Source organism: Balaenoptera acutorostrata, chromosome 8, assembly GCF_949987535.1.
Source record: "Balaenoptera acutorostrata chromosome 8, mBalAcu1.1, whole genome shotgun sequence".
NCBI classification, from domain to species: Eukaryota; Metazoa; Chordata; class Mammalia; order Artiodactyla; family Balaenopteridae; genus Balaenoptera; species Balaenoptera acutorostrata.
Window position 1 is genome coordinate 87,803,373 of NC_080071.1, and position 23,004 is coordinate 87,826,376.

The following is a 23,004-nucleotide window of genomic DNA, read 5'->3' on the forward strand; positions in this document are numbered from 1 at the left end:
AGCGATGGGGAGAGATGGGGAGCCATGGGGAGCGATGGGGAGCGATGGGGAGCCATGGGGAGCGATGGGGAACCATGGGGAGCGGCAGATGAAGCTCCGCTCGCTTGCCCGCCGCTCACCTCCTGCTGTGCGGCTGGGTTCCTAACAGACTGCAGACCGTTACCGGTCGGCGGCCTGGGGTTGGGGACCCCTGGTCTAGGCCAATGTGACGGCCCGGTGACTGGGGGCAGGTGGGGCCTTCAGCTAAGGGGTCAGGCAAGGCCTCGGTGGAGGTGATACTATGCTGAGACCCAAGGGCGGCCATTCAGTGAGCCCGGCCAGTGACCAATGCTCCAGGACAGCCGGGCTGGGGCGGGGACATGTGGCTGGGCCTGGGCTCACCTTGATCTTAAACTCCATCTTCTTCTGAATGCTGATCATTTGCTCCGTGCGGCTCATTTTCCTAACGCCCTCGTTGCATGCTTTTACCACCTGGGACGAGAAGGAGGACACATCAGGCCACCCACAGCCAGCTGTCTCTGGCCACTTCCTTCGGCCACAGCTGGTCAGTCTCAACTGGGTCTCAGTTCCAGTGTAGAAAATCAGGGCCTTGTCTTTGCTGGGACGTGAACTCCAGAGAACACGTAAATCAATGCCGACCCCTCATGTCACCTAAGAGAGCAAATTTCGAACAGAAGACGTCCTTTCTCATCTGTCAGACTGGAAATGCCCGGTTGGGGGTCAGGATCCGTCACACACTGTGGGGGGAGCACAGAGTCCCCCCACTGTCCTGGGAGGCAACCCAGGTACCAAGGGGCCGAATGAAACCACATTTTCTGGGACTTCCGGGGAATCATTCCAAGAGACGATATCTGCACAGGATCTAGAACAGGGCCCGGCACCCAGCAGGCACTTAGCATCTAGGAAGGAGCCCAAAGACGTGCGTACTAGGATGTCCCCTGCAGTGGCATTCAGAGCGAGAAAAACTGTCCTCAACCTAAATGTCCGTCAACAGGGGTTGATTAACGCTCATCAATCCACATAACCCTGTACTCTGAAATCATGAAGAAGTGCAATAATTTTACATGCACTAAAATGGAGGGAAAGGCCACCTCATAAACCACAAGCCCACCTGCAAAGAATACAGTTGTGTGGTGCAGGCGTCTGTTTGGAAAGGGGTCTGGAAGGGCAGGCGCTAGCATGTTGGCAGTGTGGTGTGGGAGAACTGCTGATCTCTACCATCTTCATTTTGCTTATGAACAGTTTGTGGACTTGTTTGCATTCAGCATCATTTTTAAAAATTAAGGGAAAAAAACCCACCTTTATTTAAAAAGATAAATAATGAGAAGCAAGCGTATACCTGGGAAATGAAAAGGAGATGAAAACAGAAAAGAACTTGAAAACAGAAAACACTTGCCAGTGCCCTGAGACCCCTTGGGGCCCAGTGTGGCCGGCTGCCCAGTGGGGGCCAGAATGAAGCTCCCACCTGATCAGGTGTGTGCGTTCCAGGGATGGGCAGAGGGTCCCGAGAGATACAGCCTGGCTGGCAGGTCACTGATCCTCCCTGACCAGCCTGCTCAAGGCTCCAGCCTTTCCCCAACTAGGCTGGGAGGGGAGTGCTGTTTTTCCCAGTATCCAAAGGGTATAATTGCCAGAAGGATTTTGGAGGCCAACTGGCCTGATTGAGGGATGTGAGGAGAGGCCCCTGGGGGGGAAAAGACTGCATTAAGCTACGAAGTCCTCATGGTTCCACGTGGCTCACCGTGGCTTAGAACCACCACCTGACGCCCACTGGGGCTTGTCCTTTTACTAAGCTGCACACACTGGTACACTGAGTGGAAAGGACTTCCCAACACCAGGCTCTCGTCCGTTTCAGGGTCACCGGCACGAAAGAGTGGCCCCTGCACGGCTGCCAGGAGTGGGCTCGCAGCTCAAGCGGACACACTGGAGCCAAACACACGAGACAGCGCTGCTTTAAGACAAACACGTGGGAACCGACACGTTCACTGACCCCGCCCGCACAGCCCCTGCTCTGCCGGCAGCTTCCAGGAGGAACCTCTTCTCTCCGAGGATCAGGAGCGGAGATGCCTTCTCCACTCCTGGGCAGGAAGAGCCCAGGCTTGGCAGGGCCGGGGAGTCCTCTCGCGGGGACAGGAGAGGTGCAGCTCGAGGGCCGGGAGAGGCAGGATCGGGGGGTCGGAGAGGCGCACAGGGCAGAGCTGCATCAGGGCCCAAGAAGAGCCAGAGCCGGCCTCGGAGCGCGGCAAGGGAGGCAAGAGCCATGGCTTTTGACACTGGAAACAGGTAAGGACAAGCGTGGGGCCTCCGAGGGCTGCTGCGGGGAGTGCCTGGGCCTGTGGGTGGCCACAGAGCGGGGGTTGGCGGGAGGGTCCACGAACATGTCTGCAGGTCAAGAGCGCCCGGCCGGCCTCGTCCACCCCGCACGTCAGCAGCCTGGGGTGAGAAGGAAGCCCACCCGACTTATTTTTTGGACCCAGTGACTTCTCTGGATTGCCAACTATTAAAATGAATTTGCATCTTCCAGAGACACACGGGCACAGGAGGGGGCTGGACGGGAAGGCGGGTCTAGAGGAGGAAGACAGCTGACCGGGACATGTGGGAAGAGGAAGCACAACTCACCAGCTCCAGTTCCTTGTGGGCATCCAAGGCGGTGCCTTCCCGCTCAGACCTCTCTTCCACCCTCTTCAGGATGTTCTGAGCACAGGCAAAGTCTGCATTTAGTTTCGTCACGTACAGCCATTCCTCCCCTCTCCGCCCCCTTTGGCAGTGGCAGCCTCCCTGCTGCACTGGTCCAAACAGCCTCGTGTTGCTGCAACAGCCGGGAGCAAAGAGCCCCACCAGTTACGGACTGAGGACGGGAGAACCTTCCACCAGCCGAGGGCCGAGCATCGCACACAAGCCTTGCCCGGCTCTAAGGTGATAACCACGAGTCAAGGTCTGCACGAGGACTAACTACAAGGGCCAAACCCGAGCCCCAGTCTCCTTTCAGCGAAGACCGAAGACCGAAGCAAAGGGGGCAGCCAAGTGCGGTGGGGAAGGGAGAGGGCGAGGTCCGACGGTGAGGGAAGGGTGGCTCAGGGCTGGCTGTCCCCGAGGCGGGTGCAATGCTTGCGGCATCAGTGGGGCTGCCGTCTGAAGCGAAGTAGCAGCGACCCCGAGGCTTCGTTAACTCGGGTCTTATTGATAAAGATGTCTTTTTTCCAGTAGCTGGATTTTCTTGAGTTTCGCCTATAGATTACAGTGTTTGCACTGGTTTCTGTCTCACAGTTCTCCCCGTGCCCGTATTTCTGATCTGCTCTCACTCCATGAAGAGGTTTGGGTGCGTCTGAGCACAGCTCACCTGCCCCCAGCTGCCCCATGTGGTGGCACGAACGTCCCCAGCCACCTGCTGCCACCCAGACACCAGGGTGCTGGGCATCCTTTCCACTCTCTCCTGAGCTCCAGGCCAGACCCAGATCCCTCCCGCCTCCGGACGTCCCCCAGCTGCAGGCCCCCAGCCTCCCCTGTGCGGTCACCTGCCCCGCCTCTGCCTGCCAGCCAAGCCAGACACACGCAGTCGGCTCCGATGCCTCCTTACCCTCCCCCCACCACCAACGTGGGGTCACCAACCCTACCTGTAACCATCCCCCGGCTCCCAAATCCAGCTCCCAGCCAACAGGATGGCTCAGGCTCCACCTCTTCTCACTGGGATGAAACCCCATCTGACCAGGTCCTGCTCCTGGCCTCAGGCAGAGGATGGCGTGGCTTCTTCAGCCTGGTGCACGAGCCCTCCACACTGGCCTCCTCTCTGGTGGCCCCTCCCTACCTTCTGCGGTACCTGGCGTGTCTACCTGGAGCACCCCGCCCACGTTCACTCCACGGACACGCTGCCTCTGAACCTGTCCCCCTGCCCGCACCCTCCACCCCATGCCACCGTTCTCCTCGCGACATTAAGATAGGTCTTGATCTTAGTTTTGTTGGGTTTTATCATCCAGAAGTTAAGATTTTTAATGTATCACTATATACTCTTTTCCTATAAATTTTTTTCTCTGCATAATTAGGAAATGTTACTGTCTTCTGTTTCATTGTTTCCGAGTTTAAAAAATTCACATGGGGCTTCCCTGGTGGCGCAGTGGTTGAGAATCCGCCTGCCAATGCAGGGCACACGGGTTCGAGCCCTGGTCTGGGAAGATCCCACATGCCGCGGAGCGGCTGGGCCCGTGAGCCACAATTACTGAGCCTGAGCGTCTGGAGCCTGTGCTCCGCAACAGGAGAGGCCGCGATAGTGAGAGGCCCGTGCACCGCGATGAAGAGTGGCCCCCGCTTGCCACAGCTAGAGAAAGCCCTCGCACAGAAACGAAGACCCAACACAGCCATAAATAAAATAAATAAATAAAATTTGAAAAAAGAAAATGCTCCCCATAAAAAAAAAAAAAATTCACATGCAACTCCTTCAGTCGCGGTGTCCTATGACTTGCGCTGGTCCCAGCTGTTCTCCCACCGTGCCATGGACCTCCCCCCACTGCCCCCTGTCTGGGCTTCTTTTGACTCGGGTTTCTTTGGTCCTCGGCCTCCGAGAGCCCCTTCCTCCCAGGCTCCGACCTCTCCTTTCCGATACTGCCCTTCTCCTGTGGAACTAGCTGCCCACGGCCTTTGGCCTCCTGCCTATTTGACCTCTGACCTCCCCTAACTGTGGGTCACAGGTCACCATCTCAGCCCATTCCTTTCTGAACCACAGCCGGATCCACACCACCCACTTCATCTGCCTGGTGGCCCGGGGGTCCCCTCTACCCACCAGCACGCGTCAGGCACAAGAGCTTTCTGCCCTGTCTTGCTTGACTCTTGCAGACCCCCTTTCGGGAAATCTCACCCTCTGCAGGCTCCCCCGACTCCAGCTCTCTTGGCCTGCCTCTTCCCTCGCCGCGTTCCTTCTCGGGCACGATGTCCCGAGGCTGGGTCTTGGGACCCCTTTCTCTCCATCCTTGGTGGTCTCTCCTATTAAATACCACCTTGATGCCGAGGGCTCACATCCTGACTTCTCCCTTTGACTTTAAACTTGGATATGCGACGGCTCAAAGTCCTCCCAAGCTCAGCTGGTCCAACACTGAACCCCGCCCTCCCCGTCTCGGGAAACAGCACCAGCACCTGAGCTGCTCAAACGAAAGAGTCTCCTTCCCTTTCTCTCCACAGTAGCAAGCGCACAGCTCAGTCCACTGATTTCCCCCCAGGATCTCCCACCCCAACCTCCACGAACCCACCTTTCTTTCTTGAATTGCTCCTTAACCCCTTCTCCCATTTCCACTCTTGCCCTCCTGCCAACACCCTCCACACAGCAGCTGCTTTGAGCTCTTAGCAGCGTCAACTAGATGGAATGACTCCCCATCACATTGAGGATAGAACCCAATGTCTTACCTGGCTCCTTAGGCCCCTGATCAGCCTCTGCCCACATCTGCACACTCATTCCCATCATGTTCCCCCAGCTCACCGCTGGCCGCCCGGTCTGTGAACCTTGCTGCCCCGGGGCCTTTGCATAAGCAGCTCCCTGTCAGATGAATAGCTCCTCCCTGTCAGCCAAGTCCTAGCTTAAATGTCACTCATCCAGGAGTCTTTCCTGATCCCCCAACTGGCAGTGGGCAGGCAGTCACCACCATCATGTCACTCTGTTTCACCGTCCTCAGCCATGACCACTTCCTGGTTGTGTGTGTGTGTGTGTGTGTGTGTGTGTCGATCTCTCCCCACCCTCCCCCAGAATGTGGCTCTGTGGAAGCAGGGGCTGAGTCCCCCACTGCTTGGCACACAGTAAGAGCTTAATTAGGATTTGTGGAACAAATGGACTTCTGGAAATGGAAAGCCAGCCTGGAATGACCAAAGGAAACAGCCTGCAGCAGGAGAAGCGTGCGTCAGGGGAGAGAGGCCGGTACCTGGACCAACAGCTTGAGGCGCGTGATCCTCTGGAAAGGCAGGATGAGGAAGGAGGAGAGGGGCAGCCCCCTGCACTTGGGGTCCAGCTCCAGCTGCGCGATCAGCTCCCGAAAGGCTGCCTTCTCCTGGCTGGGGACACAGACAAGAGAGTAGGTCTCTGGCTCGTGGGAGGCGCAAATTGGAGGGGGTTCCTCCCCATCCTCAGCCTCCTAAGAACCAGACAGCCCACAAGCACAGAAAATGCGTCGATTTCTTCCCTTCTCTTTTTTTTTTTTTTTAAAAAATGGAAAATAAACTGTTATTGTACAAGTCAAATAACAATAGTGACTTCACACGCCAGGCCCATAAAGACTTAGCAAAATATGCTGTGTGTGGGAGGGCAAGAATTCCTTGCGTGGCCAAGACTATGAATCAGACGCAGGATTCGATGATTTACCCAGCAGGAAACGGTGGCAAGGTAAACCCACGTAATGACAGCAGCAGGCAGCGGGCTGGAGACGGCTGCAGGGAGAACCTGTGCTACTCCTGCCAGGTGGGGATGTCGTGTCTGCAGACGGGCTGAGTAGTGGGAACCACTGCTGGAGATCAGACGCAGGCCCTGGACTGCCCGTCATTAGAGACACGGCACTCAGGCCCAGAGAGTCTGCTCTCACGGGCTACACCAGTGGACCCCTGGGCACTGCAACATCTAGAATCCTATTCTCCTGTGTGATTGTCTTCTCAATGTTCGTCCTCAAAACTGGCATCCCGATTCCCTCAAATCCCAGTTTCAAACCCCAAATGTAAAACACCCAAACCCCTAAATACTAAAACTTTAAAACATCCCCAGTGAACTACACGGCTTGATGGAAAGACCCAATGAAGCATAATGTCCAGAGGTCACTACTCGGAGAGTCCTTTGGTGCCCATGAGTGTGCTAAGAACATATCACTGGTTAAACTGTGGTTGAAACGTGGTACAGAAACGTGAAGAATTCAAAAGAGGCAAGTTAATGAAAAAACTCTCTCATCAACGGAAACCCCAAGAAAGTTTACAAAATGGGCAGATTAGTAAATTCAAGCGCTTTGCTGGAGAACCACCAAAAAGACTCCCTCCCCCCAACCCCTGCTTTTGTCTCTAGTTCAAACCACTTTCCTGCCGTCTTGGGCCTCGAGTTGTCCTCTTGGCCTCAAGCTCCCTTTTCTAAACCTCACAGAGCTCTGCACGGCCATCTGGACACACGTCCAGTGGGCGCCACGGCTGACTGTCCCGGGGTCAACATTTCCCTAGTGACACCAAAAGCCCCAGAACGTGCTGGAGTTGGACGCTGTCCTGGGAAAGCAGAGACCCAGGGAGCACAGCTCAGTGTCAGCACAAGAGGAGGGGGCTGCCGGGGCCACGCCTGCACGACGGCCCCGCCGCCCAGCCATACTCACAGCAGCTGCTTGTAGGTCCTCTCCTGGTAGGTCTGGTTGCTGACGTAGGTGATGTAGACGGAGAAGTGGTCGGCGGCGTAGAGGTACACGATGTCGCACACGTCCGAGATGACGATGTTCTCCTCCATCCGGCGCTCCAGCTCCAAGAGAAACCTGCGGCGGGCAGCGGCTGGCTTAGGGGCGGCTGGCTGCAGAGACCCAGGGCACGTCTCCACCAAGCCAGCCAACACGACAGGAGGCGGTCCCAGCCAGGGGGGCACATTCCGTCACATCGCGGAATTACTTGTTCAGTTTTTTAGGTGGGTAGTGACATTAGGAGCATTTTTAAAAGGGAGAGACCTCAACTTTCACATCCATACTGGTGCGTTTACAGATGAAGTGAGATGACGATGGGGATCTGCTTCAAAATGATCCCGTGGGTGAACCTAGATGCTGAAGCGTGGGCTCGCTACACTGGTGTCTCTACTTCTGCATGTTTAGGGTTTTCCATAATAAAATATAAATAAATACAAAAATAAATAGGCACTCCTCTCCCAGTGGGGGTGAGCGGCAGAGACTGAGGGGTCTCTGAGGCTGCTCTGGTCTCAGTCAGCTCTCGCCTTCCTGAGCCTACCGGGTGGGGGGCTGCCACGAGGATCTGGGGGCTGCAAACGGGAAGGTGGGGTGTCCATGTGGAGGGGGACCGACTCAGGAGGGTCCATGAAGAGCCACACACGGTGTGGGTTTGCTGCTGCCCGCGTGCTATTTCACATCTGAACAGGCGGGGTCGGACCAGCTGATAAAAGCTGAGTTCTGCACTTTTAGCTGCAAAGCTCCCCAGGCTACAGTGAAAAGGGTAAATGGATCTTTTATCCTAACGGAATGACTGGAGTTCATTTCTTCTTTGCAGTAATCAGTCAGTAGATGTCTATTTCTCCTCTACTTAAGCTCATCCCATCCTTCTTTAGGCAAAATGTAAGTACAGTCCCAATCGCCACCTCCACACACTCTTGCAAACACCACGCAACCGGAGAAGAGAAAGTGTAAATCCAGGACCGCGCTCCGCGTTGGCCCTCAGAGGGTCTCGGGCCCCGCACGCACCAAGCCAGGGCCTTGTGACGTCAGGATAAAGAGCAGCTCACACGGACACCCCCGGACCAGGTCATGACGCCCGCCACCGATGTGCCTGACTGTGGGAGACACACGGAGCACCTGCGTGGCCGGGAGGGACCTGCAGGCAGCAGTCCTGTCCAGGGGGGCGCGACGGGCCTCGCTGCTGGGAGATCTTTGGATTTATGTATTTAGTTATATCTTATTACAGAAAATTCCAAACATACGAAAGCAGAGAAGCCAGAGTAACAGGCAGTGCCACCAGCCCCGGACGTGCCCCAGGCGAGGAGGAGGGACAGGAAGGGGCCCCACGAGGACCGGGGCGGAGGCTCACCGCTCGCTGACGGCCATGACGTCCAGCACGTTGGAGAAGAGGATGTGCGCCTCGGACGGGTGCAGGATCTTCTTGAGGCGCTCGTTCTCCATGAAGTGGGACACCAGCAGGTTCAGGCTTTTGTAGTAAGAGGCCTCGGAAGTCACCAGCTCGAACATGGCCTGGGACGTGAGGAGGGCCAGCGGTCAGCACCCAGAACTCATCTCCCCCCGCTCTCAGACACATGCAAAGGTCTGATTTTATTTTAGTATTTTGGCCGCCATGCACGGCTTGCGGGATCTCAGTTCCCTGACCAGGAATCAAACCTGTGCCCCCTGCAGTGAAAGCGCCGAGTCCTAACCACTGGACCGCCAGGGAAGTCCCCAGATGCAAAGGTTTTAAAAGTGAAAGAAGGCTGCTGTCGGGGTCTGCGTTGGCAAGGGCGCTGCCATCCACGGCCAAGACCGCTTGCCCCGCTCACAACAGTGAAGCCGGAGATAGCCTCGTGTCCAAGTACAGAACAAGGTCAAACACGAGGGGCCAGCCATCCGTTGGGTTCCCGACAGCTGCTAAGGGTGACTCAGGACTGTTTCCTGCTGCGGAATGGGTGAGAGAGTCAGCAGTAGAAGGAACCCCACTTCTACACGCCCAGAAAAATGTCTGGAAGGAAACAGGCCATAATGTCAACCACAGGTGTCAGTAGGGGGTAGAGTTTGGGGGTGACTTTTACTCTTTTCTTTTTACCCTTTCAATTGTCTAAAAATTGAAGAATGAGCATATATCGTTTCTTTCATGGTCTTATTTTATAACATAATCGATAAAGCAATTTTCATTTTGAAAAAGAGAGAAAGAAGACAGAGAAAGAAATCCATAATCTGATAAGCTTTTTGGAGGCGCCTTCATTCTCTATCATGCTTATCACCTGATTATTGAGCCTGTGCAACAGCAAAGTAACCAGACCTCTGTTCCCTCACGTGTCATCTGTGAAGCGAGGGCAGTAGTTGCTGGTTCACCCTCTTTCCTCGCTCTCAAGCAAACCCATGACCCTTCCTGAGGCCACCCTGGGACCACCCTCACCTTCCTCTCCCCCGTCTCTCTCTGCTGTTCCTCAGCTTAGGGTGGGTTCAGGTCTGGGCCCACAGTGGCTGCCCAGAAGGGACAGTGTAGTGGGATGAATTGTGCGCCCACCCAAAGCTGTGTCCACATGCTAAGCTCCAGCACCTATGAATGTGAACCTATTTGGCAAAAGGGTCTCTGCGGATGTAAGTGAAGGATGTCAAGGTGAGGAGACCATCCTGGATGGAGGGTCTAAATCCAATGACAGGTGTCCTTATAGGAGAGATGCAGAGGGAGATCTGGCGGACACACAGGGAAGAAGGCCAGGTGAGGACACAGGAGGAGACTGGAGTGATGCTGCTTCAAGCCAAGGAACACCTGGAGCCACTGGAAGCGGAAAGAGGCAGAACTGCCAACACGCTGATTTCAGGCTTCTGGCCTCTACAACTGGAGGAGAGTAAATTACCACCCAGTTTGTGGTAACTTCTTACTGCAGCCCCAGGAAACAAACACAGACAGACAGAGGAGGGCTGGGAGATGGGACAGCGATGAGCGTAGGGGGCCCTGGTCCCTTCCGAGCGTCCCGACCACCCCACATCTCACTCCCTTTGGGCTCCTCCATCCTCCCACTGTCCAGAACCCTGACCCAGGCAGGGCTCAAGGCTCTGGCCACGAAAGCTAGCGCTCCCAGGGCTAGGAAGGATGGTGGAAGGAAGGGAGACAGGGAAGGGAAGAGGGAGGGAGGACCAGCATGTGTTCCAAACACACAAGGCGCTTTCTCGTTCCATCCTCACTGGTCCCCCAGGAAGGACATACAGAAGTTCGCATTTCACTAAAAGGAAACAGATGCAGAGGTTAAGTCATGCCCCAAAGTTACTGCTGGAGGTTGGAAGATTCAACCCAAGGTTTTTCCAAGTTCTGGGCTCTGCTCACCAGTACCCACCCCTGCCGACGTAGACGCAGGCAGAGCGGGGATTCGACGGCGTCTGCAGGTGGCCTGGCCTGCTGGGCAGCCATTCTGCTGCTTCCCTGCAAAGCTCGGACAGCCAACCTGGCAAAGTACTTTAACATAAGCGACATATTTGTAAGTTGGGGATGCTTAACAGCATAAAACTGCCCAGCACCACTGAGAGTCACACAGAGCTGACTCCAGGGTGGCCCACAAATGACAGACCGTGGGCCACCATCATAGGAGAGCCCACCGGTCCCCTAGTGTCTGTGCCTCACTCAAGACAGTGAGACGAGGCACTGAAACGAGCTGGCGGCCTCTCTGTAACTGTCCCCAGGTCACAGATGCTTGGTCTGCTTAAAGATACGAAACCACACAAAGCACGTCCCGCTGGCCTCACTCACGGCAGAGCTGAGGCCTCAGCACGGAAGGCCCCACCCTCTGTCTGCCAACGTCCAGCCAAGCCCTGCCTGGCAAGGCTGAGACCGCGCTGGGCAGGAAGTTCCTGGAAGCATCTCTGTTACAGATGTTGAAAACAAATCACTTTCCCGCTGCTAAATTTAAGTTTCTTAAGAAAATGTCAGGCCATTACAGCTTGCAAGTTCTAAGCAACTATAACTAAAAGAAACAAAACAAAACACCCCAAACTGAGACAGATGAGTGTTGCAGATACCAAGAGAGGAAAACACCACCATGCCCAGGACGCAGCCCCGCAGATAAGGCGTGTCTGCCAAACCACGTCGCCCTGAGCAACGCCTGTGAGGCACAGCTGTGGGATCACACGTGGGAAAGGCGCCCAGAGCCCCGACAGCACCACCATCCTGATCGCCGGGAGGACGGGCGGGGTCGGGGGCCGCCGGGCAGTGGCAGGCGGGCCTCTCAGCCGCTGACACGCGGCGGGCGTTGGGCCTGAATCACTGCTCCTTGATCCCGGCTGTGCCCATTCACCACAAACTCACCCCCTCTTTCTCCGTTTATAGGCGATTAGTCATCCGTGGATTTTGTTTTCCAGGGTGTTTGTCTTTATTTTATTGGTCAAATTATTTGCCACATCAATATGGTCGTCTTTTCCTCATCAATATCATTTTTACTCTCAGTCATTCAAGCCTCTGCACGGCGTGTGGAGCCGACAGGGATCCAGGCCCTGCTCACTCATCCACTCATTCGTTCATTCATTCGTCCACAAACGCTCACGAGCACTGGTCCAGGCACCCGGCACTCCTCCTCCGTGAACACAGCAAACTCCCTGCTTCCATCCCAGGGCAGTGAAGGCAGAGCAGACGGGAGTAAAATGCATCCCGCTGGGTGTGAGGGATGCTGCGAGCAGACGGGAAGAGGCGTGTGTGAGCACATGAGAGTGTGTATGTATGCGTGTGACTGTGTGTGCGTGAGTGCGTATATGTCAGCGTGTGTGTGTGCGAGCACATGAGTGTGTATGTACGCGTGTGACTGTGTGTGCGTGAGTGCGTATGTCAGTGTGTGTGAGCACATGAGAGTGTGTATGTACGCGTGTGACTGTGTGTGCGTGAGTGCGTATATGTCAGCGTGTGTGTGAGCACATGAGAGTGTGTGTGTACGCGTGTGACTGTGTGTGCGTGAGTGCGTATATGTCAGTGTGTGAGCACATGAGAGTGTGTATGTACGCGTGTGACTGTGAGTGCGTGAGTGCGTATATGTCAGTGTGTGTGTGTGTGTGTGTGAGCACATGAGAGTGTGTATGTACGGGTGTGACTGTGTGTACGTGAGTGCGTGAGTGCGTATATGTCAGCGTGTGTGTGTGAGCACATGAGTGTGTATGTACGCGTGACTGTGTGTGTGAGTGCGTATATGTCAGTGTGTGTGTGTGTGAGCACGAGAGTGTGTATGTACGCGTGTGACTGTGTGTGTGTGAGTGCGTATGTCAGTGCGTGTGTGTGAGCACATGAGAGTGTGTATGTACGCATGTGACTGTGTGTGCGTGAGTGCATATATGTCAGTGTGTGTGTGTGTGTGAGCACATGAGAGTGTGTATGTACGCATGTGACTGTGTGTACATGAGTGCGCGAGTGCATATATGTCAGTGTGTGCGTGTGAGTTACTTACTGCAGAGAATCCCTCCTTGGTGAAAGCAGCCGCTGCTCTGCGGCCGGGCTGGCTAAGGCCCCGCATTGCCCACCGTCGGGTTGCAGGGCTCACGCAGGACCGTTATCCTCGGGAGCTCGGTTAGACTGACCCGAATTTTCTGATTCAGAGCTTGGTCTCCCATCGGAATAATCTGCTTGGTATCTGCCAACAGTCATGATATGCTTCCTGGGTTTTTTCCAACCCCGCTACTACTCAGCCCAACTCCCTCCTGGGTTCTTTGCCAAGGGTAAGAGCCGGTCAGCTCTGGACCTTTCTTCGAGGGGCCAGTCCAGGTGGTTTTGCAGCCAGGGAGGGCTGTGCTGGGCCTGGTGTCCACCACAGGCCGCTGAGGAGCAGAGCTGTCAAGGCTTCGGCCTTGGTGTTGGCCAGAGAATGGCTTCATCCCACTAAGCGTGTTTCCACGTGTGCAGGACGAGGACCACAGTCCCCAGAGGAAAGGCCCAGCTGGAGCCGGCCCATCTCAAAGCACCTGGCAGACAGATGTCTGGGGTCGTAGTCCATCCGACATCTGTGTGTCGTCTTCACAGGACCTCAAGTGCTTCACGGATGGAGCTCCAGCCAGAGGGGTCAAGGAGGGCCTGTACCAGGAGGTGACGTTAGGTCTGAGTCCCAAAGTATGACCCGTTCAGAGCAGGGGTGTGGACACCAGGTGGAGGTGGGAGACGGGGTGGTGGAAAGGGAGCTGGGGGAGGGGCCCTGGCGGCCAGGCCACTAGAGGGGTCACGTGGGGGCAGAGCAGGCTTCTGTGTACAGTCTTAAGTCCACCCTGCTGGCTGCCGTGTGGACCAGAACCACACAGCCTTGCGTTCCGGAGTCCCCGGGGCTGCTCGATGCTCCTGCGCTCCGCACGTGTTCTCGCCGCTTCCCCAGCCGGCCTGTGGATGAGAAGCCATGCCTGTCTCCCCACAGGCTTGGGAAGAACTGGATTATATTTTTCTCAGTAAACTTAGATTTTTCTCCAAAAAAAGGAAACAACGAATCAGAGAAATCGCCGGAGTTGCAGCTGAGACATCACCACAGAGTCTCATGAGCTGACAGGGTTCACCTTTGGTCGGTGAGCATCTCCCCCTCCCTGGGGTAGTCCAGAAACTTCCGAGCCTACAGACCCCAGGCCAGCCCCGCACCCCACGGAACAGAAGATGCCCCACAGACGCACAGAACCAGGACCCCTCTCCCGATGCAGCCCAGGCCTCGGTGCTGTTTGGGTTCAGGGCCCTCACGCAGCCTTGGGACCAGAGTGGCCCTGAGTCAGGCCCACCTGGACCACCCTAGTCAAGCAGTGCATTTGAAGAAACAGAAGAGACCCCTGACCCATCAGCAAGGGGATGAAAGAGGAAGCCAGGACACCAAGAAAAGTCTGCTTCTGATCAAAGAAAGTGAAAAAAACAGCCCCGAACACACAAAGAGCGCTGTCCGTTAAGAACTCAGTTTACTGACCCACAATTTCCTGTGATCTAAGACAGTTCAACCTGTGGCATCTCATTTTCCGACGCGGGTCCTCATGGTCCGGGCAGGCAGCTCACATCATTGGCCTCCACACTCCACCCTGATGTCCGCATTGGTATGGGTCCTTCCTTCTTACAGCATCAGCGAAGCTCAAGGCTGAACAGTCCTTTGCCTTGCTCTTTACCTGCACCGTCTCCTTCTTACAATTCAGGATTCTCTGTGGACCCCGTGTGTGGTCATTCTATCCTGGTTTGGATTGGTTTCGGCTTCCTGACCTTGGTGTCAATGCTTCACAGCGGTCTTTGATGCCATAACCTTTATTATGACGCTGTTGCGTGGCCTGAGTCACCAGGGGTCAGAGACAAAAGCGGGCTGACCGAGGACAGACGCTACCCACCACCTCCCTTCACTACTGTTGTTGTCTGGTGTGTCACTGGCAGAGCCAGGAAGCAAAAGCATCCCCTTACCCCTAAGGGTCCCAGGAGGCACCTTCACCTCTGCCTGCATCCCAGGTTCTTTCCAGGACAGACTGTCTGCAGTGGCCGGGACTAAGCTCTTGTCTGAGCAGATGTACAGAAAGGATCTTGTCAGGTAGCCTGCGTTTTCCCACCTGTTATGGACTGAATTGTGTCCCCCAAAATTCATATGTTGAAGTCCTAACCCCCAAAGTGGCTGCATTTGGAGATGGGGCCTTTGAAGAGGTAATTACAGTTAATGCGCTCATAAGGGTGGGCCCCTAATCCAATATGACTGGTGAGCTTACAAGAAGAGGAACAGACACCTCACACCGCTGTGTAAGGGATGCACATACACAGAGGAAAGACCATGTGAGGACACAGTGAGAAGGTGGCCACCTGCAAACCGAGGAGGGAGGCCTCACCAGAAACCAGCCCTGCCAGCACCTTGATCTTGGACTTCCAGCCCCCAGAACTATGAGAATAAATGTCTGTGGGTTAGCCACCCAGTCTGAGGTATTCTGTTACGGCAGCCCAAGCTGGCTAAGGCACCACCTGCTTTCCCATCCAACTCCAAGAACTCTGTTCCTCTTCATCCTCCGGGCTGGACATTCAGTCCATGCTGCCTTCACCACCCATCTGACCAGATCAGGGACTGCAGGGCGAGGGCGGGGGGCCCCTCCTGACACAGGACACACATCCCTCAAGGAACAAGGCAACGCTAGACATTATTCCAAACTGCTATAAACGAGGCCTGGGACCAGAGTCCAGAGAAAGGAGACATTCTCTGCAGGAGGCTCCCAGGTCACTGGGGAGGTTCAGACCAGAATGATGGCTGTTCATCAATATTCTGTAAAACAGCATGTACTGCTTCCAAAAAATCACACTGGGGAGAAAAAGGCTGTTTTGCAAGATCTGCTGAGCACTCCCCGATGCCCCTTTGCCAGTTTGGGCATCACTTTCTCTCCAAATCCAGGAAACTCTTGGCTACATTTCTCTCTTAGTCAATACCTTCCTGTCTGAGACACATTGATGGGTGTGACACTTCATTGGTAAATAGTGGCCATAAGGGGCTTCCCTGGTGGCGCAGTGGTTAAGAATCTGCCTGCCAATGCAGGGGACAAGGGTTCGAGCCCTGGTCTGGGAAGATCCCACATGCCGCGGAGCAACTAAGCCCATGCACCACAACTACTGAGCCTGCGCGTCTGGAGCCTGTGCTCCGCAACAAGAGAGGCCGCGATAGTGAGAGGCCCGCGCACCGCGATGAAGAGTGGCCCCCGCTTGCCGCAACTAGAGAAAGCCCTCGCACAGAAACGAAGACCCAACACAGCCGAAAATAAATAAATTAATTAAAAAAAAAAATCGTGGCCATAAATGTCCTCGTTCTCTCCACCTTGTCTGTGCAGGGTTATCAGAGATAACTAGCACCAGCGGGCAAATAATAGTAACAGCTGCCATTTGTCCAACTCCTAACCCGTGCCTGGTGTAATGCTGAGTACTTCCAATGTGTCACCTCCCTCCGTCCTCACTACAATCCTGGAGGTCACCCAACCGTCCCCACTGTGTGGATGAGAGGGCCGGGGCCACACAGCCGGTGAGTGGCAAAACCAAGGTTCGCACCCCATCCTTCTGACCTCAGGGCTCTGTGTCTTGATCACTCTGCTAGAGACGCCCTTCCACAGAAATGCCCAGGCTTTCCCATGAGCCTGCGGGCCTGCAGTGGTGCCAGGCTGGTAGCCCCTCTCCTTGCAGGTCGGTCTTGGTCTGCTGTTATTTACGCAGAAGCCCCTTCCTTCCCACCCTAGGCTCTTTCCAGGTTCTTAATCATCTTTTTAGCTTTACATGGTGCTTTCAAGTAGGTGCTTGATAATAAGTTTGTTAAAAGAAAACCTTTAAACCAGTGCTCAAATGCGAACCAGGCCTGGCGTCGGGTCGATGGGTCGTACAGGCGGGTGAGTCGTGCCCACGACTCACAACTTCCACCCAAAGGCTCGGCTCCCAGACCTGTCCTCCTCGGGGCCGTCTGTGTCTCTTTACAAGGACACTGTTAGCTGTGCCCGTCGTTCGTCCTCCTTTCCTGGCTCCTGCTGGCCTGAATGTCCGCTGTCCCATCTCCTTTACCAGGTGGCTTCCTGAAAGGCCTGGCCTCGGTGCAGCACACAGGAAACTCCAAATGTTTACTGAGCACCTCCCAAGAGCTGGGGGCTGGGGGCTGCGGGCACTGGGGATTCCCGAGATGACCAAGAGCTGATCCCTGCCCCTGGGAGGTCGCCGGCTCAGGAGACCACAACTGCTGGGGGGCTGGGGTCCGTGATGCTGTCCTGCCCTCCCCACCTCACTCATTCCACAGACATGTGCCCAGAGCCACCTCCAGGTAGTGGCTCGGCTTGATGCTGGGGACACAGAAGGACACAGACACACCAGGGAGGCAGCGGCTTGGGCACAGCCAATGACAGCTCTGCAGTGATGCCCATGGTGCAGTGGGAGGGGGCTTTGCCATGGCAGGGGGAGATAGGGAGGCAGGCAGCCAGAGAAAGCTTCCGGAAGGGGCTGTCAGAGTCAAAGAAGCAATAAGACTTAGCCAGGCAAAAAGGAAAAAAAAAAAACCCAGCATTTCTCAGCCTGGTCCTGTGACCACAGGTGTTTGTGAAAATGCAGATTCCCAGGAACATCCCCAGCCCCCCGCATAACCTGTCCTTTAACAAGATCCCCAGGTCGTTCTGAGGCATGGCAGACTCTGAGGACCCCTGGTGTCAGGGCTGGGGGCCCCCAGCCCCAAAGCCTCCCCGGGTACCTTTCTTTCGCACTTATCACCTTGAGTGCTAAGCGTTAGGGCACCTGCCCGATGCCGGACTTCGCTGTTAGTGCCTGGAGGGTGGGAGGAGATGGAGAGAAAGCTGGGCCAGAATGCCGAGGGGTTTGGCGGGGGGATGGGGGGGTCCCTCCTCGGGCTCAGGCTGCCTCGGAGGCCATAGGACGTCACAGTGCAGGCTCTACGCCCTTGTGCTGGTGGGAGTTACGACCACCTGGGTTGGCTGTAGGCTGAGCCTTGTGCTTAAGATGCTCAGCCCCTGTGCAGACCACAGACCCCAAAGACAAACCCGCGGCCCCCGAGGGCCTGAGGCTGCCCCAGCCACTCAGGCGAGCTGCCTCCGCTCTCCTCTGGGGGTGTCAGCAGGAGCCGGAGAGCGGCGTCCTCCGTCAGAGGCTGCACCTGCCCTCTGCTTTGGGCCTTGAGCCCTTCTGCTGCCAGCAGCGGCCATCCTGGGTGGATCTGCACCCTCGCTCTGCCAGACCTTGCTTCCCACGTGATCCTACTGTCCATGTGCAAAGCTTTCCTCACTTCCGCAGCTAGAAGAGTAATTCATACCCCAGAGGCATTACAGTGGACAGAAGTGACTAAGAAAAGGCTTTGAGTTAAGAAGCAGCCTCTAGAGCCCCTCTCTCATCCTCGAATAATTACGATGGAGTCAGATTCCAGAGCCCAGGCTCTGCTGCAGCGTGGTCTCTAGTCAGTGCGGGAAATGCAAGAAGTGCCAAGACCAGGGGCCTCCACGGGGGCCACGGGGCCTCAGCGTCACCCAGGGTGATGACGACTTTTAGTTCCGGGGTGGCTGTGGAACTAGGGATCACACATTAAATGTGAGTTGGCATGCAGGCCCTGGGGGGCCCGGTGCACCTCCACACCACCAGCTGCCCAAACCCAAGCCTTGGCAAGCTCACACACATCACAAGCCAATTGTGACGTTTTCTCAAGATGACCTGGTTAATAAGATAACTTACAAAAAAGTACACACGAAAATAGACATAAATTTTAAAAGACATATGCTTGAAAAGATGCCCAGCCTCATTCACAACAAGAGAAATGCAAAGTAAAACCACAACACAATATCATTTATGATCTTGCACACTGGTCAAGATAAACTCGTCGGATGCTGTACCACATTGGTGATAGGAAACCAGCACCCTCTCATACAGCTGAAGTGTGAAGACAACTTGGCAATATCTTCTCAAAATTTAAAAAGTATGTAACCTTTAACCCAACAGTTCCACTTCGCAGTTCCCATAGTATTCCATCGTACAGCTCTGTCTTTTATTACTATAAATAACGCTGCAATGAACATCCTTGATACACAACATTTCTAGTTGCAGTCCGTCAACAGGGGACTGGTTAAATAAATTATGGAACATCATAAACAATGGAGGTCCATAAAGCTAGAAAAAAAAAAAAAAGTAAGAAAAGAAAAGAAAAAAAAGAATGGGGAACTCTGGGCTGATCTGGAAATACTGTCAAAACATTTTGCTAAGTAAAAAAAAAAAAGCAAGGCACACAGCGGTGTACATAGAGTTTACCATTTGTGTAACATACACACACACGCACGCATGCACAAGCACGCACATACTGGCCCTGAGGGCCAGGGGTTGGTGGGGGAAGCTATTTTCGCCGTAATTCTGTTTGCTCTGTTTCAACTTTATATCAGGTGCATAAATTATTTATCCAAAAGATTTACTGTAAAAATGACACATGGTAATACTGTCACTTTGCTAAAGTAGGTATAGGCGCTTGCTTTCTAAATCAAATAGAAGGGGAGCTATCTGATATTATGGGTGATGGCTCCTGTCCGCCTTAAAGCATGGGGCCAAGAGCCCTGCCCCCTCTGAATTTGGGAGTAATGTGCTGAATTGTTAGGGTGTATCCTACAGAGAGAAATATATGATTCAATGAAGGTTGGTAAATAAAATAACAAGCACGATTCAATTTTCTGATAGAAGTATATCATGTTAAAAACCGTTAAGTAATTTCCTTCTAAAATGGACTGTTTTCTTTTGGAAAAAGAATGTAAGTATATTTCAGTTCTAAGTTGTGAAAACAAGTTGAAAAACAACAAAAATACAACTCTGATTTCAGAGGCTGAGCACACTCGGACTGTGAGTTATATCCAAACTTGCTAGCTCCCTGGGAAGTCACTCCCTCCTCGTTCCCAGGGGGACGGGGCTGGAAGTCTAGTTCGGGCACGTAGGGGCGGTGCTACCACAAGTGCCAGCCTGCGTGGACTGCCCCCCCCAGGAGTGTGCATGTAGCCCTGTTTCCGTGGAGATGCTCAAAATATCATTCCCGGCTCATTTTTCGAGCTGTGCACAGCCAGCCCGCCAAGATCAGGGACCATGTGGAGTCCGTCTTTATCTGATCTGGGGCACCACCCACGCCAGCGGCAGGAGCGACTGCTCCAGGGACGCTGCTGGGGCAGCACCTCCAGCTTCTCCTTTGTTTCTCACGGCGTCAGCTGCGGCGAGAGTTTGTAGGTTTATCGCAGTGACTGTCCCCACCTCCCCCATTTGAACACCCGACCCTTCCCCAGCTGCCCCCTTCCCAACTTTGTAATTTGAATATCTGTCTACTTATTTTCTCAAACCATTGGGTTCTGAAACAGTAATGGAGAAACCATTCCAAATAGGAGGGTGGGAACCAAGCGCTTCAGAGTAAGTTAAAAAACAAAAAGTAAACCAAGAAAATCCTACATGACATCTAAGACAACGCTTTGCAATTCCAGCTGCCTAATTTTTACTTTAAAAAGGAGGTGGAAAACATACAATTTTATTCTTAAATCCTGATTCTTCAGTGACTGATTAAGACTCAGGCCCACCAAAAGGCCATCATTTGGGGGTCTTTTCCTTGTGTGAACAGTAGTTCATTGGGACCTGCTGCTTTTGTAGCTAAAGAAAGAGGTGTTCCAACAACAGATTGAGCTGCCAGTACAAACTGCCCGACTTGCTCTGATAAATGAAAAGATGATCTGATGCAGAAGTCACTGATTTGGAACATAAAGTCTGAAGATCTCAGTGTTGTGTTCATTGCCAGATATAAACAAAATAGAAAATAGAAACTCACATTAAGCTCTTTAAAATAAATATGAAGAGTCAGGCTATAAAGACTCAGAGAGAGATGCATTGAAGCCCGTGTACCTTGTGCTGTTCACTACTGCACGTGACCGCGGTTATTCTTAGGTCATCCTAATTTACTTAAATATCTTGATCTGATCCATTGCAAATGACAAAACTACAATTTATTAAATATCTTTATTTTCTATGCCCACTCTTCTATACATGTAACGTTCTATCCTGCATTTTAAAAACAATATGCTATTCTTTCATTCTTTGAAATGAAAAACATTTCATTTCATTCTTTGAAAACATGCTTTTTAATGTTTGTGCCTTTGTATAGTTGTACACTGTCTTACTAAATAAATAATTCCCTATAATTGGGCATTTAGGGTTCTTCCTCCATTCTTCCCCTAATTTTTGCTTGAATGGAAAGCCTAATAAGTATTCGTGTACACTTCTGATTATTTTTCAAGATAACTTCTAGAAACAGAAACACTAGACGGTAAATAAACATATTCTTGTAAGGGGGTTAATACAAGCATTGCTATACTCTTTCCATCAGCTGTGTTCCAGAGAAGTCATTTAAAAATCCCCCCAACGCTAGGTTTTAAATATATTTATATTTAAAAGTCTCTGCCATTTTGAAATGCCGGTGCCTCAATATTGCTTTAATTTGTACCTCTTTCATTACCAGTGAGTTTGATTTTTTTCCTTTTTTCATTTAATCACCAGCCACTTTTTCTATGAGAATTGTTTTGCCCATTTTTCTTTAGGGTGCTTATCTTTTTCTTATCCATAGAGCTTTCTAATTGATGGAAACCTGAGTTTTGCTGATGTATACAAAAACAACTGATTTTTGCAGGTTTATTTTATAATCCACCACCTCCCTGCTCTGCCTTATGAGATCCAGTATTTTTTACTCCCTCGGGATTTTTAAGTAGGCAGCTGTCACTGGCAGATAAGGGTGGTTTTGACCTTCCTTCTTTATGGGTTTGTCTCTTGTTCCTTTTCTCATTGTTTTGCCCTGGCCGCAGCTTCCAGAGCAACCGCAGGGTTACCAAGCATTGTCCTCTCACCTTTATTGCCACCAAAGATTCTTCATTAAGTAGGAGGCTGGTTATAGAGCTGAGATACTCTTTGTAAATTTCAGAAGGTATCCTTCTGAGTTTTGTTTAGAAATTGATGTTTTACTCCCCTTTTGAACCCCTTTGAAGGTCAGGGTATTTTTCTCCTCTGGCCTATTAACATGATAAATTTTGATTTCAAACATTACCATCTTTGCAGTAATTTCTGTGCTCAATGTTATTCTTTTAATGTATCTCCAGATTTGATTTACTTATGTTTTATGTAAATTTTTGCCTTAATTCAGAGTGAGACAGATCTATGTTTTATTTTGGGGGAGAGGCCAGAAGAGTACTTAACAAAATGGAGACACCTAACTCTTTTTACAATGCTTTAGTTTTTAAATGAACGTACAGTAAAATTGACTTTTGGGGGCTGTACAGTTCTATGAATTTTGACCCATGTATAGATTCTTGCAACCAGTACTATAACCAAGACACACAACAGTTCCATCACTCCAAAAAAAAAAACCCTTGTGCTTTCCCACTCTAGTCACAGATTACCCCTAGCCCTCACCCCTGGCAACCACTGATCTGTTCTCTGTCCCTATAGCTTTGTCATGTTCAGAATGTCATATAAATGGAATCACGTACTGTGTAACCTTTCTGACCTCTTTCACTCAGCAAAATGCCTCTGAGATTCATCTGAGTTGTGTGTATCAACAGTTCATTTCTTTTTCTTACTGAGTGGTATGCCATTGTACAAATGTTCCAGAGTTTGTTTATCCATCTATCTGTTAAAGGACATTTGGGTTGTTACCAGTTGTGGGCAATTATGAATAGACCTACTATAAACATTCATGTACAGGTTTCTGTGGGAACATAGGTTTTTGTTTCCTTGGGGTAGTGGTTCTCAACCACCAACTATTTTTGCTACCTGGGTGATATTCAGCTAGGTCTAGAGACATTTTTGGTTGCCACGACTGGGAGTAGGGGTGCTACCGGCATCTGGCGGCAGAGGCCAAGGACGCTGCTAAACCTATAATGCACAGGAGAGCATCCCCCAACAAAGGATGATCCAGCCCAAACGTCAATAGTGTTGCTGTGGAGACACTGCTCTAGGTAAATACCCAGGACTTGGATTGCTGGGCTGCAGGTAAGTGTATGTTTCACTTTATAAGAAACTGCCAACAGTTCTCCAGAGCAGCTGTACCATTTTGTAATCCCACCAGCAATGTATGAGAGCTCCAGTTACTCCACATCCACACCAGCACTAGGTATTGTACTTTAAGTTATTTTTAGCCAGTGTGTA

At 52.6% G+C, this 23,004-nt stretch overlaps 1 protein-coding gene across 1 annotated transcript in view; it reads right to left on the reverse strand.

The window, feature by feature from the left end:
* NGEF (neuronal guanine nucleotide exchange factor) overlaps positions 1–23,004 on the reverse strand; it is a 44,285-nt gene that overhangs the window by 6,532 nt on the left and 14,749 nt on the right. Inside the window, exons 4-8 of the mRNA XM_057551965.1 lie at positions 8,740–8,900; positions 7,317–7,469; positions 5,901–6,030; positions 2,620–2,694; positions 382–471 (exon numbers count right to left, since the gene is read on the reverse strand). Coding sequence (XP_057407948.1) covers positions 382–471; positions 2,620–2,694; positions 5,901–6,030; positions 7,317–7,469; positions 8,740–8,900 — 609 coding nt within the window. The remainder of the gene's footprint in view (positions 1–381; positions 472–2,619; positions 2,695–5,900; positions 6,031–7,316; positions 7,470–8,739; positions 8,901–23,004) is intronic.